Source organism: Carassius auratus, chromosome 23 (assembly GCF_003368295.1).
Source record: "Carassius auratus strain Wakin chromosome 23, ASM336829v1, whole genome shotgun sequence".
In the NCBI taxonomy this organism is placed as follows: Eukaryota; Metazoa; Chordata; class Actinopteri; order Cypriniformes; family Cyprinidae; genus Carassius; species Carassius auratus.
The window spans coordinates 9,759,645-9,785,762 of NC_039265.1; the positions used below are offsets into that span (position 1 = coordinate 9,759,645).

Below are 26,118 nucleotides of genomic sequence, written 5' to 3' on the forward strand. Positions count from 1 at the left end.
TTGTTCTGTTCGGCTCCTACAAAACTGAGGGGTGTAAGAAAACCAACCAAGTTATTTTTACCTATCTGAGCATTCTTCAGATGCATTAGATGGATTATAAAATCAATGTGAAGACTCTAAGAAACAAAATGAGAGGTTGTCTGATGCAGTTTGTAGTGTTTCTTAAATTACCCTTTATGTTCTTGTTTATTATAGCCTTTAATAACTCCTCTTTCACAAATTGGCTGAGAATATATCTTGCATGTGAGCTTCTGTTGTAGACCACAAGTGCACTTGACATCTTAAAATCAAAATGTCCATCATTTGCACGTTTTGTTTGCATAAAATCATGTCAGACTGAATGTAATTGCCTTTGGTTAATATCTGTCTTTTGGTTGCACGTGTGGCTTTCCATATTATGGATCAACACAGGACATATATTGTTTTCTAAAACAGATATTTACTAGCAGTCTCAGTCAATTACTGTTTGTAAGGAATACTGAATGCTCTGAAAGCTTTAATTAGTGAGAAACGGGACATTTTAGATTACTTTTAAATATGCATTACAAGTCTTCAGATTACAGTTTATTCTGCGCACAATTTACAATCTTAAAAGACAATTAATATTCAGTATTATCATCAATCTGACAGAACTGACACTATAGATGAGAATGACATCTGAACCAAATTGAACACAGAACTTGAGCTGAATGATAATAATGCTATGGTCTTCTGTAAAGTTGCATGTATAGCTGAATTGAACTCATTTCAAATTATTGAAATGAACTGAAACTAAATTGAGCTGAATAATGGCACTTTTTAAAGCATCTTTTGCCGAGCTGCTTTAGAGCTGAAATTTAATTAGTTTTCTCTGAAAACTGAAAATAGAAAAAGGTACAGGCAGAAATCTAAAAATTAATTATGTATCTCGATATGAAATGCTTTTTGACCTACTTTCCATTGTAATAGATGAATCAGAAATAATGTCAGGCTTGACTTTCAACATCATCTTTGACCTATTATTCAATTATACAGCGAATGTTAAGACAATTTTACACAAAATTAGATTTTAAACAACCCTCATTAACAAGGTCATAACTTTATATGACAGTGCGCTTTAAAAAAAATAGAATGCATAGAATTCATAGAAGTCCATTCTGAACTTATAACTGAATGTATTGTGCTAGAAGTTTTAAAGCTAATTTATATCTTTTTTAATGCTGCACGGTAAAGTTCACAAGTATCAGATAACAGGAGCGTCATTTGGAGAAATTGTCTTCTTGTTGCCATGCCATTCATAAGAGGCACATCTAAAATAGATCACGGTTAAACTTAAATGAACTAAATCCTATTTCTGCAGTGCTTTCCAGCTCTTTTATTATTTCTTTCTGATTCTGGGTTTGATGAATTTCTGATGAAGGCTTAGGCCGAAATGCGTCTGTGTAAGACATGGTACGAATAAATTTATAAAAGGATATCTTCAGAGTGTGTTTTTTTTTTTCTCTCTTTTATTTCTGGATAACTTTATTACTCGCTCCGATTAAACGTCGTGGGAGTTGAGCGCGCCTATAATTTGATGAATATCTGCCAGGACATAGTGAGAGCCAGTAACTGATGTCGGTAAATCTGATTTCTGCTTCTTGGCAGTTGAGCATGTCTAATCAAAACATGCAGATATGACGCATTTCCATAATCTAGTGGCTTTTGGTCTTGTACACTGTTTAACAGGCAGTCTTACTCTATTCAGTAGATCAGATGCTAGTGCAGTTTTGCTCTTGAAAGTCAAATGTATTTGGCACAAATATCTATAAAATAATTTTTTCAACAAACAGGTGAAAAATACGACTTTGTCTTTGTTTAATTTGCATATTGAACATGGTTTGGATTTCTTATTTTTGAACTCCAGAGTGCACCAGATTGATGCATTTAACTGTATAACATTTTTCCTTTTAATAATATTCCAGTAAAGTTCATTAAATTAATTCTGTTTTTAGTGGTCTTTAAACTTGTGAACTGTGTGTGTTTGGACTGTGTGACAATCGCATTCGATCAATCCTGCAGCTCTAGGTGGAACAGCCTAATAAAAAAGGTCAACTTTTTAAAATAATGAACCAAATGCAAATTTGAAGACACAAGTGTCCTTGTCCAGCTCAATTCAATTCAAGGCCTGATGTAAACAACAGTGAAAAACCCTAAATCATTTTTTGTTCTTTGATAGTCTATTTACACCAGTCAACCATTCAATGCACAAAGCCTTACATATAAAGGCACATATGAAGAACCCTGCGAATGATCCTGTATATGATAGTGTGACCTCCTTAACAATCAGAGGTGATGCACTGGAGCCAATAAAAACAATTTCAGAATAATTCTATTCATGTGAGATTTGACACTGGAGTGAACCTCAGCTCAGCCGCTGTCATGAGTGACACGTGTTGTTTAGCATTGATAAATGTAATCAAATTCGATTGTACAATGATGACATCCCTTATGAAACAAAAATATATTGCAGTATATTGGAAAATATCATGTAATATATTAGGCATATATTCTTATATATATTTATTTTTTCCAATATATTGCAATATATTGAAAGCGGCAATCATTTGTATATTTTGCAATATATTATATAATATATGTATCATCAATATATTATTAAATGTATTCAAATATATAAAATATTAGAAAATAAAAAGGGTAAATAATATATTACAATATATCACAATATATTTTAAGAAATATATTGGTAAATATATTTTCCTTTCGTAAGGGATGCTTCTGTCAGTCTCTACCAAGATTCACAATGAAACTTAAAGGGATAGTTTACCCAAAAATGAGCATGAGTTGCTTTCTTATGTTGAACATAGAAGAAGATATTTTGAAGATTGCTGGTAATGAAACAGTTGGTGTTTGCCATCGACTTCCAAAGTATTTTTTTTTCCTACTATGGAAGTCAATGGCAACCACCAACTGTTTGATTACCAGCAATCTTCAAAATATCTTCTTTTATGTTTCATTTTTGGGTGAACTATCCATTTTAATTTATTAAAACAGTATGCAACAGTTATACCAGGGGGAGTGTGAAATCTAATTCTCATAAAAATGAGATCTGTAACTTCTCATGTTGATCTAAACCAGCTTTCCTCTATGTACACACACACACACACACACACACAAACTAAATATAAAGACTATATGATGGTAAGTGTTTTCCACGCAACTGATGCTTTTAAGCAACCACAAATCCATAAACCAATATTTAAGTCATGTTTTAATTAAAATCGTCAGTCGTTGAATCTGTGAGCTGAACTTGAGTTCTGAGAACTGGGTCAAATGATTGATTTAAAAAGATCTGACACAAAAGAATGATTTATTCATGAATCATCTTCTCTCTTGAACTCTAATGAAGCCACAAGATGTCCATTTCGGTGTGTTCCTCATAAAAATCTCTCATATGTGAGAATATAAATAACACCTGACTAATTTAGGATAATTATAGGGCTTTTGAATCCTTGAAACACTTTCAAAGATGTGGCCTGATGACTTAAAGTCTCAAAAGGTGTATGTGTTTATGCATTGTACGTTGCTCTGTTCTCTATTCAACCAATGTGCTCATCCATAGGAAAATACTCATATATTGAATATTTGTGATGTATTCACAGTGATTCGCTGACACTTTAAAAATAATGAAACATTGCAATGAATGAACAGTAAAAATACAGTAATATTGTAAAATATTACAATTTCAAAAACCTTTTTTCTGTTTGAATATACATTTCAAAATGTAATTTATTCCTGTGCTCAAAGCTGTATTTTCAGCACCATTACTCCAGTCTTCAGTGTCACATGATCTTCAGAAATCTGCTGCAATCTGCTTGGTTTGAAATAATTGAAATAATTTTTCTGAACCAATTCAAGTTTAATCATACACGCTCAAACAGTTCACTGCTTTGATTTGCATTTAAAGATACCAGCATGAAAGGGTGTTAAACACACAAACAGAAACAGGATGAAGGAGAGAGCCAACGGAGCTCTCAATCAATTAATTTGATATTCTTTCAGCACAGTTATGGGGGTGTATTTATCAGCTAATTTCACAGTTATTCCCTGAAAAAAAAATCCTTTAGTGAAAATCCCCAATCAATTTTAGAAACATAGGCTACCATCACCAGTTATTTTTTCTCATTTATAGACACCTCTTAAACACACACACACACACACACTTATTTTGCCTTCAAATCACTACAGTAAGTATATAATCATTATATTTGAAAGTGGTCGGACGGATTTTCCAGGAAACTGCATGCTTTCACCATTCATCAGTGTGTGTTTACATCATAACCATAAATAAAAGAAAGAAGATCAGGCTACTATAAGCTGTAAAATTAACTTGAAGCCACAACAACTAAACCTCAAACTGAAAACCAAATGCGACAGAACTCATAATAAAACACCAGTTTGCATTTGATCACATTTGCAGTATTGACTAGGTTCACAAAACAATGTTTATACTAGTAACAATACCTAAACTAGTTACTACTTTGGTCGTTATGTCTAATGTCAGCATTTTAAAACAACTTAAATCAAAACAACAGCGGCATAAACTATACTTTGCTCACAAGACAGATTTCTGATTTGATGTTGTTGCACTAGGGCTGCACGATTCTGGATAAATTGAGAATCACGATTTTTTGATCTCATATAGAGATCACGATTCTCCTACGATTCTTTATTATTATTATTACTATTAACATTATCATTATCACAAGTATATAAATTAATTATTTTATTTTGCAAGGATTCTTTAAATTGATCAAGTGTGACAAAGACATTTATAACAAAATATTTCTATTACACACAATTATTGTTCTTCTGAACTTTCTATCAAAGAAACCTGAAAAAAATCTACTCATCTGTTTTCAACATAATAATAATAATAATAATAATAATAATAATAATGTTTTTTTTTTAATGGCAAAACAGCATATTAGAATGATTTCTGAAGATCATGTGACACTGAAGACTGGAGTAATGATGCTGAAAATACAGCTGCACACCACAGAAATAAATTACATTTTAAAATACATTCAAGTGAAAGCAGTTATTTTAAATGGTAAAAATATTTCAAAACTTTACTGTTTTTTGCTGTACTTTGGATCAGATAAATATAGTTTGGTGAGCAGAAGAGACTTTAAAAAAACATTACACATCTTATGGTTCAAAAACTTTTGACTGGTAGTGTATATATAATATATTTAAAACCCCAGTTTTTTTAATATTAGAATGATGAAAAAGTTGTTTAGATCACTGATTCAACGACTCACTCATAGACCTACTACACTTGTTTCATTTCTGGATGAATCAGCGTTTTTGAACGATTCTCTTGAATGAAAAATTAATTCATTGACAAATAAATTAAGACACTTGTCGCCACCTATTGGCGAAACAATGCAATCAACACAAACGTTATTTAAAGCGCAGTACTTTCAAAAGGGGATTTGTTATATTTTGATCGCTGCCATATAGACATCAATGTTTATATTTAAACTATAAACTTTATCCCAGTATTTCTGTGATAATATAAATGACTGTAAGACAGATATAATACTGTGTAGTTGAAAAGACTGTTTGTGAAGATGTTTCTTAACCAAACATGGTAAGAGCTCTCTCTGTGTCAGCGGCACTGCGCGCACGGATTTGAATGATCCGGTAAGACTTTGTCAAAGGTTTAACAGACTCGGGGAATCGTCGTCTTTTAGAAATGAGATCGAGAGGGTGTCTGAATCGAGATCGCGATCTTTTAACGATTAATCGTGCAGCTCTATGTTGCACCCCTCATGTTAGGCCCAAAACAATGTTCTTCCACAATAATTTGTCATTTTAAGCTTCAACCGCTAGAGTGTCAAAAGCTAAATAGTGTAAAATTTAGTCATTGCAACAGATTTCAGCCTACACAACTGATAATTTATTCAGCTTGCGAAGTAGGTTTTATTTTTGCATGAATATGTTATATACTTTATGTTGAAAATTAGTTACACCTTCAAACATGTTCAGTTTTGGCCAGGCTAATCGGGAGTCAAGAGGATTCCCTGTTTTGACGATTTGTGCTACCCACTCAGATTGTGCCTCCTATTAAAAAGATAGGTAGCATAAATCGATAGCGAATAATGCTAACTATCAGATTGTGCTACCAGCATCTTATTCATGTGTTTTGAGGCTTTTTCACCTACCCCTACCCTAAACCTACCTGTCCATACCTACCCTTACCATTAAAACAATACAAATATATTTTAGGTAGCATGTTTGATTGGTACACCCGGTCGGTTTTCTTTCTTTTTTTATTTTGGGCCGCGAGGGCCAGTGTTGTCATTCCACTGCCTGCACTCATAGCTGCCCCATTCTTTTGATTTATTATTTTCTCGCAGCCCATATTATTATTTAGATCAGACCATATCTGTAACAAATTCTCAGTTGAAAACGAATCATTCTTTTCGCGCAAATCTTTGTTTTATTTGTGAACTTGAAGCTGTTGTGGTCACGCCAAGACAGCACTCGTGTCCGTTGTAGACATCAACATCCGTCACAGTGTTGTCAAGTCTGTGGTTTTCCCATGGAATTGGGCTGCTTTATCACTGTTGCCGCATGTTGTTTTCATGTCAGCACTACAGGTTGAAGCGACCCTAATAACACGTATTTTAGCCCCAGGAACGAAATTTTTTGTACCAGGGGATCCCCTCGAAAAAGCGGTTAGTTTAGGCTAGTTTCAAGTAGCAATTAGGCAAGTTTTGTTGTGAAAACATGGCAAGCCTTTCCGTCAAATAGGCAATGTTATTATTGCTAAGAGTAAAATACATTGGCATACATTGGTTCCACAACAAAACCCGGCAAATTGCTACTCGAAACTAACCCAAAACTCAATCTGCGGACATGAAAAACAACCCTCGCCAACAGTGTTAAAGTAGCCCAATTCTGCAGGAAGACAGTATACTTGGCCACACTGTGTGTGTGTGTGGGTGTGTGTGTGTGTGGGTGATGTAAAAGAGCAAAGCAGGCATTTGATCTTTCAAAACACTGTGAGGCTTACACAATTATTTAAAATATAAAACTTTGTTATTGACAATATATAGCATGGATTTTAATTATATTTTTGGGAGGAACAACCCTTAGATAGGTTGCAGATTTTTGTAAAAAAAAAAAAAAAGGTGAAATATCTTGAACAGACTTCACAATACAATTTTTAGAGAGGTAATTAAAGGCAGCCATCTCTCCAGCCACACGCTTCATCTAAGAGTGTACTGTATGTAGATATTTGTGGAAGCTAAATCTCGGGTCACGGCACGCTGCTGATCTGGCTGTCAGGCAGCTCAGGGCTTCAGAGGGGATTTGTTGTTTTGAAGTCGAGCCACCGAGGCATGCGATCAGTCACTGACTGAGATGATGCTGATGGAGATGTGTCGGCCAGGCTTTCTTCCCTCTCACAGTAAAAGAGGCTGTGTGCGTTACTCTCTGTGGAGATGTGTTGGATGTGACATTTACAGGAGACCTGAAAGCCATCATTTTTGCCTTTAAAAGTACATGTGAACATCTTATCTTCCCCTAAATCCTTTTATCCTTCAGGACCCTGCAATTATATTTAAAGATGCTATCAGTCATGCCATGCAAAGCCACTAGGTATTTGCAATGTCACCTCATTTTGTATATTACATTTATTGTTGTATATATTTTAATTTCAATTAATTTGAGTATTGCCTAAAAATACACTTGCACAATGTTACATTCCAATAAATGCCAGTCAGTTTGACGTCATCTAATGCACTGACATTCATGCATTGTGAAGTGCATTTTTTGGCACTACAGTGTTTTTTACATCCATTCATTAAGATTATGACTGTAGTTCAACATATGCTTCATAATTCTGATGATGATTGTTTCCTCTCCACTGAAAAAGGTCAGCGAGGGTCTAAAGTCACACGGACAACAGGAGCGGATATAGAGAGAGAGAAATAGATTTGCTATTTCCTTAATAAATCCATCAGCATGCAAGTCCAGATTGAAAGGTCACTGCAGCTGGATGCAGATTACCCACAATGCTCATCAGGGTCATGCAAACATGCCCATTACACTGACCTTACATCAGCAGTGCCATGTTAGACTCAGAATGAGAAGGACATAGAAACCTCAGTGAAAGCTTATTTTCTGCCATGGAATACAAATCTCAAATGTTAATTGTGAGTTTATATCTATCAATCATACAATAAACGAAAACTCTTATGCTCACCAAATCTGCATTAATTTGATCAAAAATAAAAACCGTAATATTGTGAAATATTATAAAAAAATATATATATAAAAAAAATTTTTTTACATATATTGTAAAATGCAATTTAATCATGTGATGCAAGTTGAATTTTCAGCATCGTGACTCCAGTCTTCAGTGTCACATGATCCTTCAGAAATCATTTTAATATTCTGATTTGCTGCTCAGGGAACATTTTGTTTTATTATTATTGTGCTGAAAATAGTTATGCTACTTCTAGAAACTATTAATTTTTGATGAATGTAAAGTTCAAGAACAGCATTTATTTTAAATAAAAACATTTTGTAATTCTGAAGTTTTACTGTCATTCTTGCTTAACAAAAATACTTAGTTCTAAGTAAATTACTCATTAAATGTTCCCCTGAACTTTGAAGGGCATCAAATAAATGCAGCCTTGGTGAACATAAGAGACTTTATTCAAAAACATTCAAAAATCTTAAATATGCCAAACTTTTTATCAATAGTAAAGTACACATCACTCGCAGTGATTCATGAGATGAGAAGCGGATTCCTTTCATAAAAGACTTCTTGTAACTTTGTCTTTACTTCTGATTGTCAGATACTTGTGCTTTAAATCAAAGTTTGTGAAGCAGCATTTTTATTTTATTTATTAAATTTTTTTTCTCAGATCTGGTTGGTTTTGCTTTATGGCTTTGATTTTTTACTGAAGGATTAATGTGTAAAACATGTACAGAACACAGGCCATAAAAAAGTGAATATACAGCATTGAAACAGTGTCTCGGTTACAACTTTACTAGCTATTGCTCATCAGAGATTAGTTTTTGCCGTTCTGTTTTTAGGTAAATGGCTCTTTTGTTTGCTTGTGTGTTTTATGTGTGACACAAACACTTGCCTGCAGCACAAAAACACAACACGACTCCAGAAAACTGATGTCTGTTTAGGATTGACCCATCCCGGCTATCCACATTCATTTATACCTCTTCTGTAGTCAACTATTGACTATTTTAGTAATTTTAAGCAATGCAAGCCTAAAAGTTTTGTCCTGAGGTTTGAAAGAGCATCCTCTGGGTCATGTAAAAGTCAAGATGTTGCTGTTTCTTTTACTGGTCCAAGTCAAAGGATAAAACATAAAAGATAGATATTAAAAGAGAGAGCAGAATATTAATCTCAATTTCTCAACATCCTCATGTATGACTGTAAGTATCAAAACATTAATGTACTCAGAATCATCAAGCCTGAAGCCATTCTGTGCAGGAAAAGACAATTATGTGAATGAGAAAAAGTTAGATTTCTGCTGCAGCCATTAATATGTCATCTGCGTCTGATAGAGCAGTTCTTTAGAGGGCACCTTCTCTCTCTCCTGGTTTCCACCAAAATATAGCAGCACACATGCTTTTAACATGTATAATAATAATAATAAAAAGAAATGAGCTGCAAATCAATATATTAGAATAATTTCTGAAAGATCATGTGACACTGAAGACTGGAGTAATGATGCTGAAAATTCATTTGAAATTTTAATAACATTTCACAATATTCCTGTAGCCTGCACCCCGACGCCCTCGTCCTCAAAGCCACTCAACTCGCTCGTGTCAGTGTTTATGAATAGATTAAATGAAACGGGCCAAATTTAATTTTGACAATCTATGTATCATTATAAAGATCTAAGCCTCAAGCATCGACGACAGATCGCTGTTTTTCAATGGAAAGCCTATAAAGACTGTATTTGCTACATTTGTGTAAGCAGTACACATAAAAAACATGAAAAAAAGAGACCCTGTACATACCAGATCCGTCGTAATAACGAGTCATAAACATCCACAGCTGTAAATCCCGGTTTAGTTAGGAAGGTAAGGGTCCACTGAACGACATCTCATGAAGCACGTTTAGTCGAAGCAATAACGTTGTAATATGGATCATAATTCCTTTGTTTACGTTTCATTTCTTCAGCGACAGAATTGTTTGCGTCAGTTATGGAATAACTCACGGTCGGAAACTGCGTCTTGGTAGTAAAAACATGGCATGGTTTTGCAGCGTAAAGTGTCACAAACAGAATGAGGCGATCCACCGGAAAAAAGAATGAATGAAAAATAGGCGAAAGATAGTATATTTGAATTTGGCGCTCTCTCCTGGGAGCTGGTGACGCGCTCTGACGCACATGTCAGCTGATGGAGGCGGAACTTAAAGCGATCGCCTTTTTCTTTGTTTGTTTTATTTTTAAACAGTTTTTATATATGTGAGAGTGTGTTTTATGTTGAATGTGAATGTATCTGCATGATTACCATCTGTTTGAGTGCAAATCAGCCCAAATCAGCTCGCTATTACTGAATGACCACGGCTATCAAAGTGAACGCGTCTTTATGAATAGAGTGAGTGGATTATTTACTTTATGGCACATTTGTGTTATTTACCATCTGTATAAGTGGCCATCAGCACTTATTTGCATCGTAATTCATTGTAAAAGATGCATTTCTAGCAATCTCAGGATTTTCTGTAATTGGCAAACAAGTTAAATCTTTTTTTTTTCCTTATTATTCTTATTTTTCTTACTCAGATTAATCTTATTATATTTTTCTAGTGCTCAGATAAATCACTCATATGATGTCTACGTTTCGGTCTAGTGTTTTATAATTGAAAAAAAAAAAACTATGCAGTGGTATGTTTACTGACTAAATAGTTTGTAGAAGCCTTCAATACTATTGGGAAATATATTTTCTTATATTTGGGGGGTGGGGTGTAGACATAGTCTCATATAAATATTTGCAGGAGTCTCATTTTTCATGATATTTTATTCAGATTTGAAATAGAAACTCATGAGACATGTGGCTTTCAACCCATTACTTTTCTAGATTGATCCAGGACTCATTTCATGTATTTTTATATCAAATAAAAAAATATTTAAGAGTGGTAAAAAAAAAAAAATCCAAGGCACTTCAGTGTCTATAACTTTTAATATTTTTGGGCGTTATCAAATCTGGTTGATAAAAAGTGAAGCCCAAAGGGTCTTCTTACTAAAGACACCACAATTATGTTTTTAACACACCGAAGTAGGAAACTATTACAATTATACGTTTGGTAGAGCACTTTCATCTGTGAGTCCCATAATGGGGGGTCAGGTTAACCGATTAACTGTATTGATCTAATAAATACCTTGGTGATTACAAGACCTCTTCTTCTTCTTCAAAAAAAAAAAAAAATAATAATAATAATAATGAAATATTTAATATTTAATATAATATTTGTGAGCTATTATTACACTGAATTCATTTTTCCCCCTTTAAATCATTGTCAAAAATGCATGGTTGTCCTAATTTCTTTGCTCAGATATGATATAATTAAGTAGTAGACATTCAAACGTGTGGAGAGAAAAAAACACTACAATTAAAGCTCATTGTATTAAACCTCTATTGTTTTGACATGAACATGCGTCTGTCTGCTCTCTGTCAGTCTGATGTCAGGTCTGGCTGCGCTAGATGCCAAGTGCTCCAGTCGGCTGGGTCTCATCACTGTCTCGTACTACCTGTGGACCACATTCCTGGCTGTGGTGGTGGGAATCGTCATGGTGTTAATCATCCATCCGGGCGGAATGGCACAGAAAGAGGACTCCGAGGACAGTGGGAAACCCATCATGAGCTCGGCAGACGCTCTCCTGGATCTCATACGGTCAGACGTACTCCTAAAGACAACACAGAGAGAAAACAGAGTTAAAGGGTTAAAGGGATAGTTCCATATTGATTTGATACGGGACGCATCATTTTACCTTAAAATAGGGGAAGATTCTGTATTTTATGGGACGTTTAGCTATGAATGTTCACTTTCACTGATTCCAAATGTAGTTCTTCATGACCCAACACAGACCTGTGAGTTCATTAGACTGAAGACCAAATTAACAATAACATCTACTATCCTTCGCTTTCTCTAAAAGTAAAAAAATTAGCCCTTAGACTCCGATATTCAATAGCACATTAATTGCATGTAACTTGGAAAACAGTGTCCGAATGTTTGCAAATAAAATACTCAATAAGGAAATGAAAGGAAAGGAATGGAAAGGGAAAGGGAAAGGAAAGGAAAGGAAAGGAAAGGAAAGGAATGGAATGGAATGGAAAGGAAAGGAAAGGAAAGGAAAGGAAAGGAAAGCAAGGAGTGGAGTGGAGTGGAGTGGAGTGGAGTGGAGTGGAGTGGAAAGGAAAGGAATGGAAAGGAAAGGAAAGGAAAGGAAAGGAAAGGAAAGGAATGGAATGGAAAGGAAAGGGAAAGGAAAGGAAACGAAAGGAAAGGAAAGGAATGGAATGGAATGGAATGGAATGGAAAGGAAAGGAAAGGGAAAGGAAAGGAAAGGAATGGAATGGAATGGAATGGAAAGGAAAGGAAAGAAAGGAATGGAGTGGAGTGGAGTGGAAAGGAAAGGAAAGGAATGGAATGGAATGGAATGGAATGGAAAGGAAAGGGAAAGGAAAGGAAAGGAAAGGAAAGGAAAGGAATGGAATGGAATGGAAAGGGAAAGGGAAAGGGAAAGGAATGGAATGGAATGGAATGGAATGGAAAGGAAAGAAAGGAATGGAGTGGAGTGGAGTGGAGTGGAGTGGAAAGGAAAGGAAAGGAAAGGAAAGGAATGGAAAGGAAAGGAAAGGAATGGAATGGAATGGAAAGGAATGGAATGGAATGGAAAGGAATGGAATGGAAATGAAAGGAATGGAAAGGAAAGGAAAGGAAAGGAAAGGAAAGGAAAGGAATGGAATGGAATGGAAATGAAATGAAATGAAATGAAATGAAATGAAATGAAATGAAATGAAATGAAAGGAATGGAATGGAATGGAATGGAATGGTAAGGTAAGGAAAGGAAAGGAATGGAAAGTTAAGTTTACCCATTTAAGACCTATGAAAATGCATTCACACACCTATTTTCCATTAAATATTTTGTGAAATCCATTACTACTGCAATGTAATAATAAGAATAATTATAATAAGAATAATTTATTAAGATAATAAAACAAATTATAATAATAACAATTATATTAAATTATAAAATAATAATTAAACTTAAAATAATTTGCTACCTCACAGACTAAACATTTTCTAAATAAATTTCAAATTGACATTTTATGTAACTTAATATTAAGTGACAACTTAATACACATATTTCGGTTGACTAAACTTAAAAAAATGATTAAATCATAAAATTAAATTATATATTTATTTATTTTTACAGTGTGTAGATAGCGTCTATTTTCAGACGTGCAGAACACTGAGAGGCTTCTGAGAGTTGGTTATGAACATTTAATTTCAATTCCATAAAAGCAAAAGAGGAAAACTCAATGGGTTCGGCTATTTTTCTGCAACAATACAGCGCTTTATGCCTCAGTGTGAAAACACCACACAAGCCGGACCAGCTTTTTTTACGTAGACCCAAACTAACAGCACATTTGCATCATACTGAATTATCCCAGCATCCGCCTGCAGGAAACTCTATCAGATATTAAGACAGGACATTGTCTTGATGTGATTAGTGCACTGGGATCATGCAGAACATCTGGTCCTGCTCCAGCGGCTCTCACATGCACAGATTGTGTTTGGATGCTAATGAATGAATCTTATCCGTTCATACAGCACAATATGACTACTGCCAATCCAGGCTGGTCTTATTAGATTTCACAGGTATTTGTATCTGAAGTATATACATATACTAATATACTGCTTTGTGTGTCTTGTGTGTTTTTAAAGAGGTTCTTCAAATCAAATTAGTGTAACAGCTATGTTAAATTTAATGGTATTAAATTTTGTATCTCATTTATTATAAAAACAAACCAAATATATGGAATCTAAGAATCTTTAAACATTGCATATCTATAAGTACAAACAGTACAAAAAGTACAAAATGTATGTGTTGTAGATTCTTCCTTTAACACCTTCTGATAACAATCCCACATCTTCTTTCTTTAGAAAAGAAAAGAAAAATAAAAGCATGTGTGTTTCGACAGGAATCCTAGACTCTGGCTTCTGAAAAGTTTGTAGTGTATTATTTAAAAAGCTTTTGTTTGTACTCACTGCATCTGGCCGTTAGGATCAACACTTGCTTCCATATCTTGAAGATCTGAAATAGATAGAAAGTATTACAATTTCAGTTTTCAAACAAAAAAGCAACTCAAAAAATAGATGCATTTTTTATTTCAGTTTTGTGATGGAAATGCTGAAAGTAAATAAATATTGAATATCTTAAATCAAATTAAATATTATTTATTAAATATTTCATATAAAGGTGTACCGACATTATTCCATACAAACCAATACATAATTGGTTTCCTGAATTTATGATTATCTGTAAATAGGGTGCAATTTTTTGCACTGAATAACCTCACACACATGGCTCTAGATTGAATTCACCCTCTAATGGGTAATGAATCATTTTCTTTTATGGCCATCTTTGAAAATGTCGACATCCTTCAACAGCAGAAAATAAATTTTTCATTATGCATTTGTTGGCCTTCCATTATTTATTTTTTTTTTCTGTCCTCGACAATTTTTTTTTTATATGTGCACACACCAAGGAACTGGCAAGGACAGTTGTATGAAAGTTACTATAAGTTGTGTACAATATATATTTTCAAGGAAAGTCCTATTGAAAGTATTCAGTGCAGTTCAATGCTGCTCTATGCACGTGTATAACTCTGATGTTTTTTATGTCTCTAAACAGAAACATGTTTCCAGCCAACCTCGTTCAAGCCACATTTCAACAGGTAACAATCCATAGATAGCCGTGAACTATTAGTCACAATCCTTACACTGTATGTAAGAAAAAATGGACAATGAAAATTCATGGTATAATGCTGTGTTTTACCATTTAAGATAAGGCAACTGATCTGCTTATGGATTGTTTATTACTTAAGTCAGACTTTGAGACATTTGATTTTTTTTTTTTTTTATGTGTTAAGAAGCATTTAATTTATTTAATTATGTGTTTAGAAGCACATAAAAATTTTTATATCCAAGATGAGTTTGTTTCTTCATCAGATTTAGAGAAGTGTAGCATTGCATCACTTGGTCATCAATGGATGCTCTACAGTGAATGGGTGCCGTCAGAATGAGAGTCCAAACAGCTGATAAAAACATCACAATAATCCAGATGTAATCCACAATGAGGACCACAATGGAAATAAGTCCTGGACTTTATTGTGTTTCTATCCTCGATTGTATCTGATGCCTTTTTGTTTTATGTTTACTGTAAGGCTTTCTTGATATAATTAAATAAATCAAATCAAATCAAATCACATCACTCCAGTCCATCAGTTAATGCCTTGTGAAGAGAAAAGCTGCATGTTTGTAAGAAAAAAGATTTGTAAGATTGTAAGATTTTTTTTTTTTTTAATTCAAACCATTGCTTCTGACTAAAATATGAGTCCATAATCCATTATAATTGCTTCCTCCTTTCACATCAAAATTCATCCACATATTTGTTTAAAACTGTTTTAGCTTATAAACTATGCTTGATCTGTGCAGATTTCTCTCCCAATTCAGACAAGATGACTTTTTCCACTGCAGAAAGCAAAATTATGGATAAAGGACTCTAGCCAGGATTTAGCCAGAGGCAACGATTAAACAATTAAAGATTTGTTTCTTACAAACACATACATTTTGACTTCACAAGAGATTAACTGATGGACTGGAGCGGTGTGGATTACTTTTGGATTATTGTGATGTTTTTATCAGCTGTTTGGACTCTCATTCCGACGGCACCCATTCACATCCATTGGTTAGCAAGTGATGTAATGCAACGTTTCTCCAAATCTGATGAAGAAACAAGCTCATCTACATCTAGGATGGACAGAGTGTGAGTACAGCAAATTTAATTCATTACAGATTCATTTAGTGTTTCTTCTCTGTAGTATCGTACCAACAGTGTCCCCATAATGAAGACTCCCAAGACGACAGTGGCCACCAGTCTGACAGAAACCACCACTCGGCGCGCTCTAATCTACGGGATTCAGGACGATAACGGGACGGACATCCAGAACTTCCAGCTGGATCTGACACCACCTCCTGACGTGGTAATGCGGACGCTTCCCGGCACCAGCGAGGGCATGAACGTCCTGGGGATCGTCATCTTCTCTGCCACCATGGGTGAGAACACTGGCACAGAGACAACAAACGGATTGGATGATAAATGTGTCAATCGTTTCATATCATATCTCATATTTGCATATTGATGCTTAATTTTGCACAGGCATAATGTTGGGCAGGATGGGTCCTAACGGCAGTGCTCTGGTGAACTTCTGCCAAAGTCTCAATGAAGCAGTGCTGAAAATCGTCGCTATTGTCATTTGGTAAGACTATATTGAAATGAGCTAAATTAATAAATCATTTATTTTATTATAAAAAAATATTCATTTAATTTGTATAAAATTTTAATGAGTTGTATACAATATATATATATTTTTTTTATTAATTTAGCTCATAAAAAAGAATTATAACACAATATCTACTTAATCTAAAACTTGAAAATTTTAATTTAATATTTATTCATTTATTTTGTATTTTTATACTTAACCGAACAAAACATTTAAAAATATATATTTTAAAAGATACTTTAGACTTTTACAACTCATGCAGTACAATAAATTGAAAATTGATAAAAATAAGTTTTATTCAGAAGTCAAAACTTGACAAAAAATATGAAACTTAAAGACGTTATTTTTAAAGCTGTTATTGTAAAGCAGCAAGATATTTACATAAAATGATATACTGTAAACACCAGTCATCACTCTACATCTGCCAATGATACATCTTAGTAAGATGATAGTTAAAAGCTTTATGATCTAAACATATAATGCACTGCAATACAATGATGATTAACATATTTGATATTCACTGATTTTTCTAAAATATGATGTCTGGATAATCAAGTAAACCTAAGTTGCTTCAGTAAGTGTTGGACTTGAAATATTACTAACAATATAAAAACTTACATTTGCTTTATTAAAATCATTAAAGATTTTACAGGCAAAAAGAAGCGTATGCTGAAGTTATAATTACACAAAAAGGCCTTTTGCTTGCTAAAAATGCATAAACTATCAATCAGAAGACAGAAGGCGTGAAGTAGATTGTGTGCAAAAGGTTTTTCAGCAACAGTTTGATCACATGTATCAATAACAATATAGTATGCTTTAATGGTTAAGTAATGTAAAATTAGAGGATATTTAGTGAATATACTTACAGCTAGTTTACTGTGCAGGTACTTCCCATTTGGCATCGTGTTTCTGGTGGCCGGTAAGATCCTGGAGATGAGCGACCCGTCTGCGATGGGGAAGAAGCTGGGCTTTTACGCTATCACTGTGGTGATGGGCCTCATTCTGCACGGCCTCTTCATCCTGCCCAGCATGTACTTCTTCATCACCAAGAAGAGCCCCATCGTCTACATCCGAGGAATCCTGCAGGCCCTGCTCATCTCTCTGGCCACGTCCTCCAGGTACAACACACGCAAACACCGTTTCATACTCATCCTGTTCGTTTCATCATCATCCTCCAAGAAGTTACGTCAGTTTTGGTGGAAACAAATTTGATGGATTTTTTTTTTTCTGGTTTAATTGATATCAACATTTCAGAAAATACACACACACACACGTTTGTTTTTGTCAAAAGTGGGTTCATCCCATAGGTATAATAGTTTTTATACTGTACAAACTGTATATTCTATGGCCCTACACCAACCCTACACCTAACCCTAACCCTCACAGGACACTTTGTGCAGTTTTACTTTCTCAAAAAAACTCATTCTGTATGATTTATAAGCGTTTTGAAAAATGGGGGCATGGGTTATGTCCTCATAAGTCACCCTCTCCTTGTAATACCTGTGTCATACCCATGTCATTATACAAAGTTGTGTCCTGATATGACACAAAAACAAGAGCACACACACACACACACACACACTCACATATTATACACTACATTATACACATACACTAATGTTAAAAAGTTCAAAATGTTTAATGCTTTTGAAACTAAGGCTACATTTATCGGATCAAAAAATACAGTAAAAACAGTAAAACTGTGAAATAGTATTATAATTTAGAGTAACTGTATTGGCATCATTACTCCCGTCTTCAGTGTCACGTGATCCTTCTGAAATCATTTTAATATGCTGATTTGATGCTCAAGAAACTGATTTTTATCAATGTTAAAAATGGTCGTGCTGCTTCATGTTTTGTTGGAAATTGTGATACAATTCCTTTCTTTGATGAATAGAAAGTTCAAAATAACTATTTATTTGAAAAAAAAAAAAAATAAACTTTTTTAGTTACTAAAAAATTTGATAGTTACTGTTACTTTTGATCAATCAGTCAATAATAATAATAATAATAATACAATCTTACTGACCCCAAACCTTTGAAGATAAATATTAAAAACTTCAGCTCACTATTTCCATCCTGTTCATTTTCTTGCCTTTGTGCAAGTAACTAAGCGAGCTGGCTAAAAATATATTTAAATTGCAAGACATTTCTTTTATTTTCCACTCATACTGATGTGACAAACAACACGTTTTCTCCCATCCCACGGTTCCTGACACAGGAAAATACATTATAGAGAGAGAAATGGAAGAGAGAAAACTAAATAAATATTGCCAAGCTCTCATCATGATGAATTTCATAAAAATGTTTTATACTTTTGTCCACAGCATCCACTTAAAACAAAAATGCAGAAACACACAAGCATAATAGTGTGTGTGTGTGTGTGTGTGTGTGTGTGAGGGTCTTGAAAATAAAGCTCCACAGCACAACACTCATCTGTAATTTATTCATAACACAATGTCTTACTTCAGTCTTTCTTGCAGTAGTCACATCATTTCAGTGTTTGCATCCAGTATGAATAGAAGTCTTTTTTTGTATTAAAGAGAAACTGCTGTAACAGTTGGTGAAATATCACGCAGATTTGCTCAACATCTTTATTAGCATTTCTTACACTGATTAATATATGGATTTTCTCACAAGGGATTTAATGTGTTACGGATTCTGTTAGTGTTCTGGAAATAATATTGAACAAACAAACATGCAGATGAAATCTGGAAGTGTTTGAATATGATGAGAAATGTTGAGTTTATGAGTTTATTTTAAGACTTTTTGCTTGTAGCCTTGGATATTTGTGTAAAACTGAGATCTTTTTTTCATTTGCAGTTCTGCCACTCTGCCTATCACCTTCAAGTGCCTGCTGGAGAACAATCACATCGACCGGAGGATCATTCGCTTCGTGCTGCCCGTGGGAGCCACCATCAACATGGACGGCACTGCGCTGTATGAAGCTGTCGCAGCCATTTTTATCGCCCAGGTCAACAACTACGAGCTTGACTTCGGCCAAATCATCACTATCAGGTATTAAACAATGAGTCTGAATGATTAAGTTTGAAAAAGTAATGTACGTTTGAACGTTTTTTTTTTTTTTTTTTTTTGTGCAAACATAATGAAATGCTCATATATTGACCATATGAGACAGGTTTAGATAGGCATGTTAATTTATGTTTGATTTAAATGATTGAAATTATTGAGTGCATAAATGTAAATACTTGAACTTTTCTGTTTTTTAAATCTTTTATCTAAATTATTTATTATTTTTGAGATTCTTGTTTTTTTTTCATGAGCTGTAAGCTCTAATAATCAAAATTAAAACCAAATAACTTATGAAATGTTTTACATTATTTTATCCTATAATATATAAATAATCAACACCAGAGTTTCATGCTGTGCTGATTCTGAGCTACAGGAAAAAGAGATGCCGTTGAAATCCACATGAAAAGAACTCAAGACCTCTTAAGATCCATCTTTGCATTGATGCATCTGAATGGATGCGCTACAGAAACATCTAACGACCTTAACGGAAACATTCTCATTAAAAACAAAAGGAAAGTGTTTCTGCCATGCATTCGATTATCTAATGATCTAGTGTTTGCAGGTGTTAAATGCCTGTTTTACTTTTCCACTGCAGATTGTGTAAATCACATATTAACATGAATAAACTTAGTGAAACAAATAACACATAACACAAGTAATTAGTCTATGCATCTGCAGATTAGAATATGGTAATTCCATTCCTTTGTTTGCACTTGCATGTAGGGTGTACTTATTTTGTCGCCTTAATTAACAGGTTAAAATATTCACTCTACTTGTTTAAGCAGAATGCTACCAAACAGCAGAGTGGCAATTTTTTTTAATTGTTATGTAAAACAGAAACATTTCATGACGCAATATATGCTGTTGAACTACTCACCCATTGTTTGAAGACATTTGTCAAACTTGATGCAAGTTCCCTGCAAAAGTGCTGAATGTGACAAACTCACAGTATGCATTATCTAGTCCTGCTTAAGAAATGAAAAAGGTGTAAATATAATTAATATAATATAATATAACATAACATAATATAACATAATATAATATAATATAATATAAAACATGTTGAATCGTTCTTAAATTCTTTACTATTCAAATTATTATTATTATTATATTTTTTTCAGATCACTTCACATTTCCTCCATCCATGTGAGCGTGCACATGCTCATGTGGGGTGTATTTATGCATGCACAAGACATCCGCCACTGCACAGATGTGTTCATGAGATTATATGCCATGCAGCGTTATCTCAGAGCTTTTGTGTCGTCAGGTCTGGAATGCTACAGAATCATAAATGTTCCTGTCAGCCCGTCTGGACTAAAAGCAACATCAAGCGCATAAGTAGATGTGAATATTTCAGAGTTCACTATGTGCACTACATCACAGAGTGATACAAAGACCTTGCAATTTTGCGAATGGAAGGTCAGATGAAGAAATGGAGGGTGTAGAGATATAGACAGGGACGGAGGGCAAGAGAGCATTTGGGCAGCGCTGTTACAGGGATAAACACCGCTGTCACATGGCTGTCTTACCACTGGATTATTATGCAATTTTCAATTGTGCCTTCCCAAGTCTTCCCATCAGTCATCTCTGTCTCTCATATTTAGCTTTCATATGCTCTGTTGCCAGTGTTGGGATGCTTGTGATGTTTAATCAGGGCAATAGCAGCATGCATTTATTGCTGTAATTATATTAACAAGATATAGAGTTTACTGTATATTTATGCAGTGCAATAGCAGCATGCATTTATTGTGACACCTATATTAACAGGTCACAGAATTCAGTCTACACATGTAAGAAGAGCAATAACAGAATGCATTTAATGCAACACCTATATTACCATGTTACAGAATTGATTTTGCACACTTATGCACTGCAATAGCAGCATGTATTTCTAACAAAAATCTATTGACAGGATAAAGAAATTACTGCACTTGCATGCAGTGCGATAACGGCGTGCATTTATTGAGACACTTATGTTAACAGGTTAAAGAACTGACTATGCCCACCCGTGTAGTGCAACAGCAGAATGCATTTATTGCAGTGTTTAAATTAGCAGGTTACAGAATTAATTTAGCCCAAATAAGCGTAGCAAGCAGCATGCACTTATTGCGACTCCTATATTAACAGGTTACAGTCTTTATACTGTAATCAATGTAACAGAAGCATATAATTATTGCATGTAAGCAGTGCAATAGTGATGCACATTTATTGCACTACTCTTACTACTGCATTCACTCAATATAATTATTATTTATTTTCATGCATGAGTAACAGGCCACAGCTTTTACACTGTCCACATAAGCAGTGCAATGCCCAATTAAGAGGTCACAATCACCCTAATGTTGTAATTCGTCACTTTCCGTAATTAGTGATCTCTTATAATGAGTAACAAATTACTGTAGATGTTGTCCTCAAAAATAACATCACTCAAAACTATTATGTCATTATATTTAAGCTTCGCTGTCAGTGGCTCTTTTGCAACGATCTACCTAAAATACCAAACAGTGTTTCTCATTAGAGACTGATTACTTCACTAGAGAAGGTCAGAGTATCTTTTATTCTTCCCTTTGCATTATAAATTGTGTGCAGATCGAAGTGTGACATTGATATATGTTATTCCTCAATGAGGCAGCGTGCATTAAACCCCGAACAAGCTGACTGATGTTACACCTGCGAGGGTGCATGAGTTGCATATGCATGAAAGCATTCATGCAAGAGAATGTTGTGTGCAGGTGCTCATTCTGTGTTTGATTTTGTTTGTAATTACTGTTTGCACAAAGGCCTCAGTCATTCATTAAATTTGCATGCAATTAGTGCTAGTATATCCAGTCTATGATCTGCCAACCTAAATAAAGAAAAAGCTTCACTGCGACAGTGTTGCTTGTCCTTCATAACGTTTTGCTTGCTGTGTAATGATTAATTGACCATGTTTTCCAGTATTACAGCGACAGCAGCGAGCATCGGTGCAGCTGGGATCCCACAGGCCGGCCTGGTCACCATGGTGATAGTGTTGACATCCGTCGGACTGCCAACTGATGACATCACTCTCATTATCGCTGTTGATTGGGCGCTGTAAGTATAGACATGTGCTTGATATTTTGATATCTTGACATTTAGGTAGAAACCCCTTTTTGTCAATGCACAGTTGGAGGCTGGTCACACACAGTATGTTTTTGCATTCTACTGTGCTGTTTTTCCATTGTTTTTCTATTTAAATATGCACTCGGTGGATGTATCTGGGAATTGCCCTCTTTAGCCTCAAGAATGCTTTATATTTAAAATGCTCTATGAGTTACAAGAAGTTCAACTTTTCACAAGTCCTCGCATTATGCTGCCCTGTATGCTGCGCTTGTACTGTAAATACAATAACATGCTCTGTGTGAATGGCCTCTTAGACAGGAAATCAACTCAACAGGAAGTGACGAATGGTCACTATTATCATAAAAAAAAGAGTTTACTGGTCTCACACCAATCAGAGTTTTCAAAAATTATTTGAAACAAAGTCAAATAATCATTCACTCTTGGCCTTGGTTGTACATTTGCCATCATTTGTATTTATCCTGACTATGTTTTTAAAATGCATTAAGTTAATTCTGTTGATCTGTCCTCACCTCTTCAGAGACCGATTCCGCACCATGGTCAATGTGATGGGAGATGCTCTGGCCACAGGAATCATGGCCCATATCTGCAGAAAAGACTTCATTAAAGAGGGAGATGGGGTGAGTTACCTGAGAGAGAATACAACTGACAAGTTCACTAATACATTATTTTATTTAAATTAGGATAAATTGTATAACTATAGTAGTGTCCAAAAGGTTTGTTTTAATTACTATTGTTTAAAATAGTAAATACGTATATTTAAAAGAAATATATGTAGCTACTATTTCTACTACTATTAAGTCACTACTTAAATGCACTACACCTGCATATATTTACACAAACACAAAGACTGAATTTGGTCCTCGCAAGGTTATTTCTTTATCATCTAAAGGAGTTTTTTCCCTAGCATTGTGTCTTCTCAGTGGGGTTTGTGAAGCGCTGTTTTGAATATATTATGAATAGTGCAAAACCCTACAAAGAAATTTCACTGAATTTATTCAAATCAAAAATTACAAGTTGCATGGTCACGGACCACAATGAATGACATTTCATGTATTTGTCAGCGTCTCATGAAGACATAAGTGTAAACGTAATTTTCGACAGTTTTTACACAGATGAATAAAGGTAGATGGACATTTGAATGGAAAACAACAATTCCCTGAAACACAGAAATCTAGAGTGGGTTTCAATGTATTTTCCTTGACAAAAAGGACAGGTCATTTAATTTATACCTTGCTGTAATAACAAAGATACTGAGGTTTTGTAAATCAGGACAAACTTAGTGACGAGAGGAGAGATCGTGACCATTACAAGCAGATATCGACAAACAGAGAGGCAGGATAGTCACGACAAGGTGGGAAACATTGTTTCGTAAGAAAAAAGAAAATAGATAATTACAGACAGATCCAATATAGACACATAGGCTTCCGATTTATGGAAAAATGGCTTGGAAAACATATTTGTCTTGAGGCTTATGCACACAATATGTTGTTGCCCGTTTCTTCAGGACATGTGAGTGCTTCTGTGACAATCTTATTTTTCCTCTCTTGGTAATTAAGTGGTCATTCAGAAGACAGATTTAACTAAGAGCCACTTGTAGTACACTTACATTAGGTGCCATTCATCTGGACAAATTAGCTCAAGAGTAAAATAATGATAGCTTATTGCTTCCTCATTACAGAGCTTGAATCTTTATTACATGATCTGAGATTTAACCCATTCACCACACCACCAAAAGATGTGAAGCATGTTTGTTTATTGTGTATTAAAAGACTGTAATATAAGCAATGCAGCAGTTCTTTGCTGTTTAAGTATTATTTATCTACTTCTTTATGTATGTTTTTCATTAGTTTTTTATTATTTTAGCTTATTTCTTTTATAATTTCATGTGCTTTTTTTAGATATAAAAAATTACTTTTTTTTTGTAAATTCAATTTTTAGTATATTTTAGTCATTTGTTCTCCATTTTTATTTTTATTTCCATTAGTAATTTTAGCACTTTGATTATCTAATATTTATATTTTATTTCACTTAACAAGAATGCTCTTAAATATTTTTGTTGTTGTTGTTAATGATAACACTAATCTGACAGTCATATAGAGAGACCTTGATTCCTTCCTCAAATAGATATAAAATATAATATCTGCGTTCTTCTACATCACACCTTAAATGTATATATTATATATTGCTGATGTCATTCTAAAAGGAATGTTAAATTTTTCAGTTTGAAATTGTTGCACAAGATCTCATGCTCATAATACATGCAAAACAGGAGCATTTTTCCTAAAACGTATTTCAGGCAACTTTTCCAAATTTTTCAGCTACTATTTATATTAGCTTTGTGTCACCACAACACCGCTCTGGTAGGCTGACTGGAGTCAGAGATTTGAGTTAAACGGTGCACAAAAATGAATACTGAATCAGCATTTCCCCGTTTCTCTGTAGGTCCCTCTCGTCTGTGAAACAAAGCCCATGACTAACCAGGGTTTGCCGAACTGTCAGCAGAACAATGGTAGTTTCCAGTCCCCGCCACCAGGGGGCAAACCTGAGCACATCCCTCCAGATGTGGCCCGTCTTATGCAGCTGGAGGAAGGGGTTCGTCCGCCGCCGCCCGATCGGAAAAAGCCGCCCGTACCACCACGACACCTGAAACACAGAGACAAGGACCATTGTGCCATCGACATGAATGGTCTGGAGACTAACGTATAGCGAGCGTTGAAATCGCAGACTGAAAATGATCAAACAAAACATAGGAATGGACTACGGGACATGAATGACTTCCTTTGCAGTTTTTCTCTAACAACCAACACATGGTCTGACCCTGCTCACATGGGCCACTAAACCAGTAATGCCATTCTTGGCAGCACATCCTGGTTGACCCATTCAGTGTGTTAGATAATGCCGGGATGGGATGAGAAACCAGGTCAATGTCCACAACACAAAGCCAGCTGGTTTCTTTGGGTCGTAGCGCGATGCATTCAAGGCCTTGAGAATGAAACACATCCTGCAGCGTAATGCTAGACTGTCAAAAAAGCACAAGTGAACTGTAAATACAACATAAATATGTACTCTTATGTGTTTTTTATTGTTATTTTTTTCTCATAATTTATATAAAATTTTATATCTTATGTCTTGTCTTTTTAAGCAGGCCATGTAAAATATTTTAAAGCTTGCAGGTGTATGTGAAGATCAATTTTGACTGTCGTTTTAAACTACTGAACTATTCTTCTGTGATTTATCATGCTAAATTAGGGCAGAAACATACTTTGCCCGATTACGGAAACAAAGCAAGTTATATATTGTACTGACTCATCAAAAGCAAATCCTGTGGAACTTGCATCAACCTTTGTTCACATTAAAGAATAGTACACCCAAAAATGAAAATCT

The 26,118-nt window shown here is 34.7% G+C and overlaps 1 protein-coding gene across 1 annotated transcript in view; it reads left to right on the forward strand.

Annotated features, from left to right (window-relative positions):
• Positions 1 to 25,588, forward strand: part of LOC113041745 (excitatory amino acid transporter 5-like) — a 45,939-nt gene extending 20,351 nt beyond the window's left edge. Inside the window, exons 3-11 of the mRNA XM_026200387.1 lie at positions 11,705 to 11,920; positions 14,949 to 14,991; positions 16,138 to 16,372; positions 16,476 to 16,575; positions 17,484 to 17,717; positions 19,423 to 19,617; positions 22,570 to 22,704; positions 23,252 to 23,351; positions 25,177 to 25,588. Of these exons, the coding sequence (XP_026056172.1) occupies positions 11,705 to 11,920; positions 14,949 to 14,991; positions 16,138 to 16,372; positions 16,476 to 16,575; positions 17,484 to 17,717; positions 19,423 to 19,617; positions 22,570 to 22,704; positions 23,252 to 23,351; positions 25,177 to 25,440 (1,522 nt within the window). The 3' untranslated portion in view covers positions 25,441 to 25,588. The remainder of the gene's footprint in view (positions 1 to 11,704; positions 11,921 to 14,948; positions 14,992 to 16,137; positions 16,373 to 16,475; positions 16,576 to 17,483; positions 17,718 to 19,422; positions 19,618 to 22,569; positions 22,705 to 23,251; positions 23,352 to 25,176) is intronic.
• Positions 25,589 to 26,118: the final 530 nt, after the last annotated feature.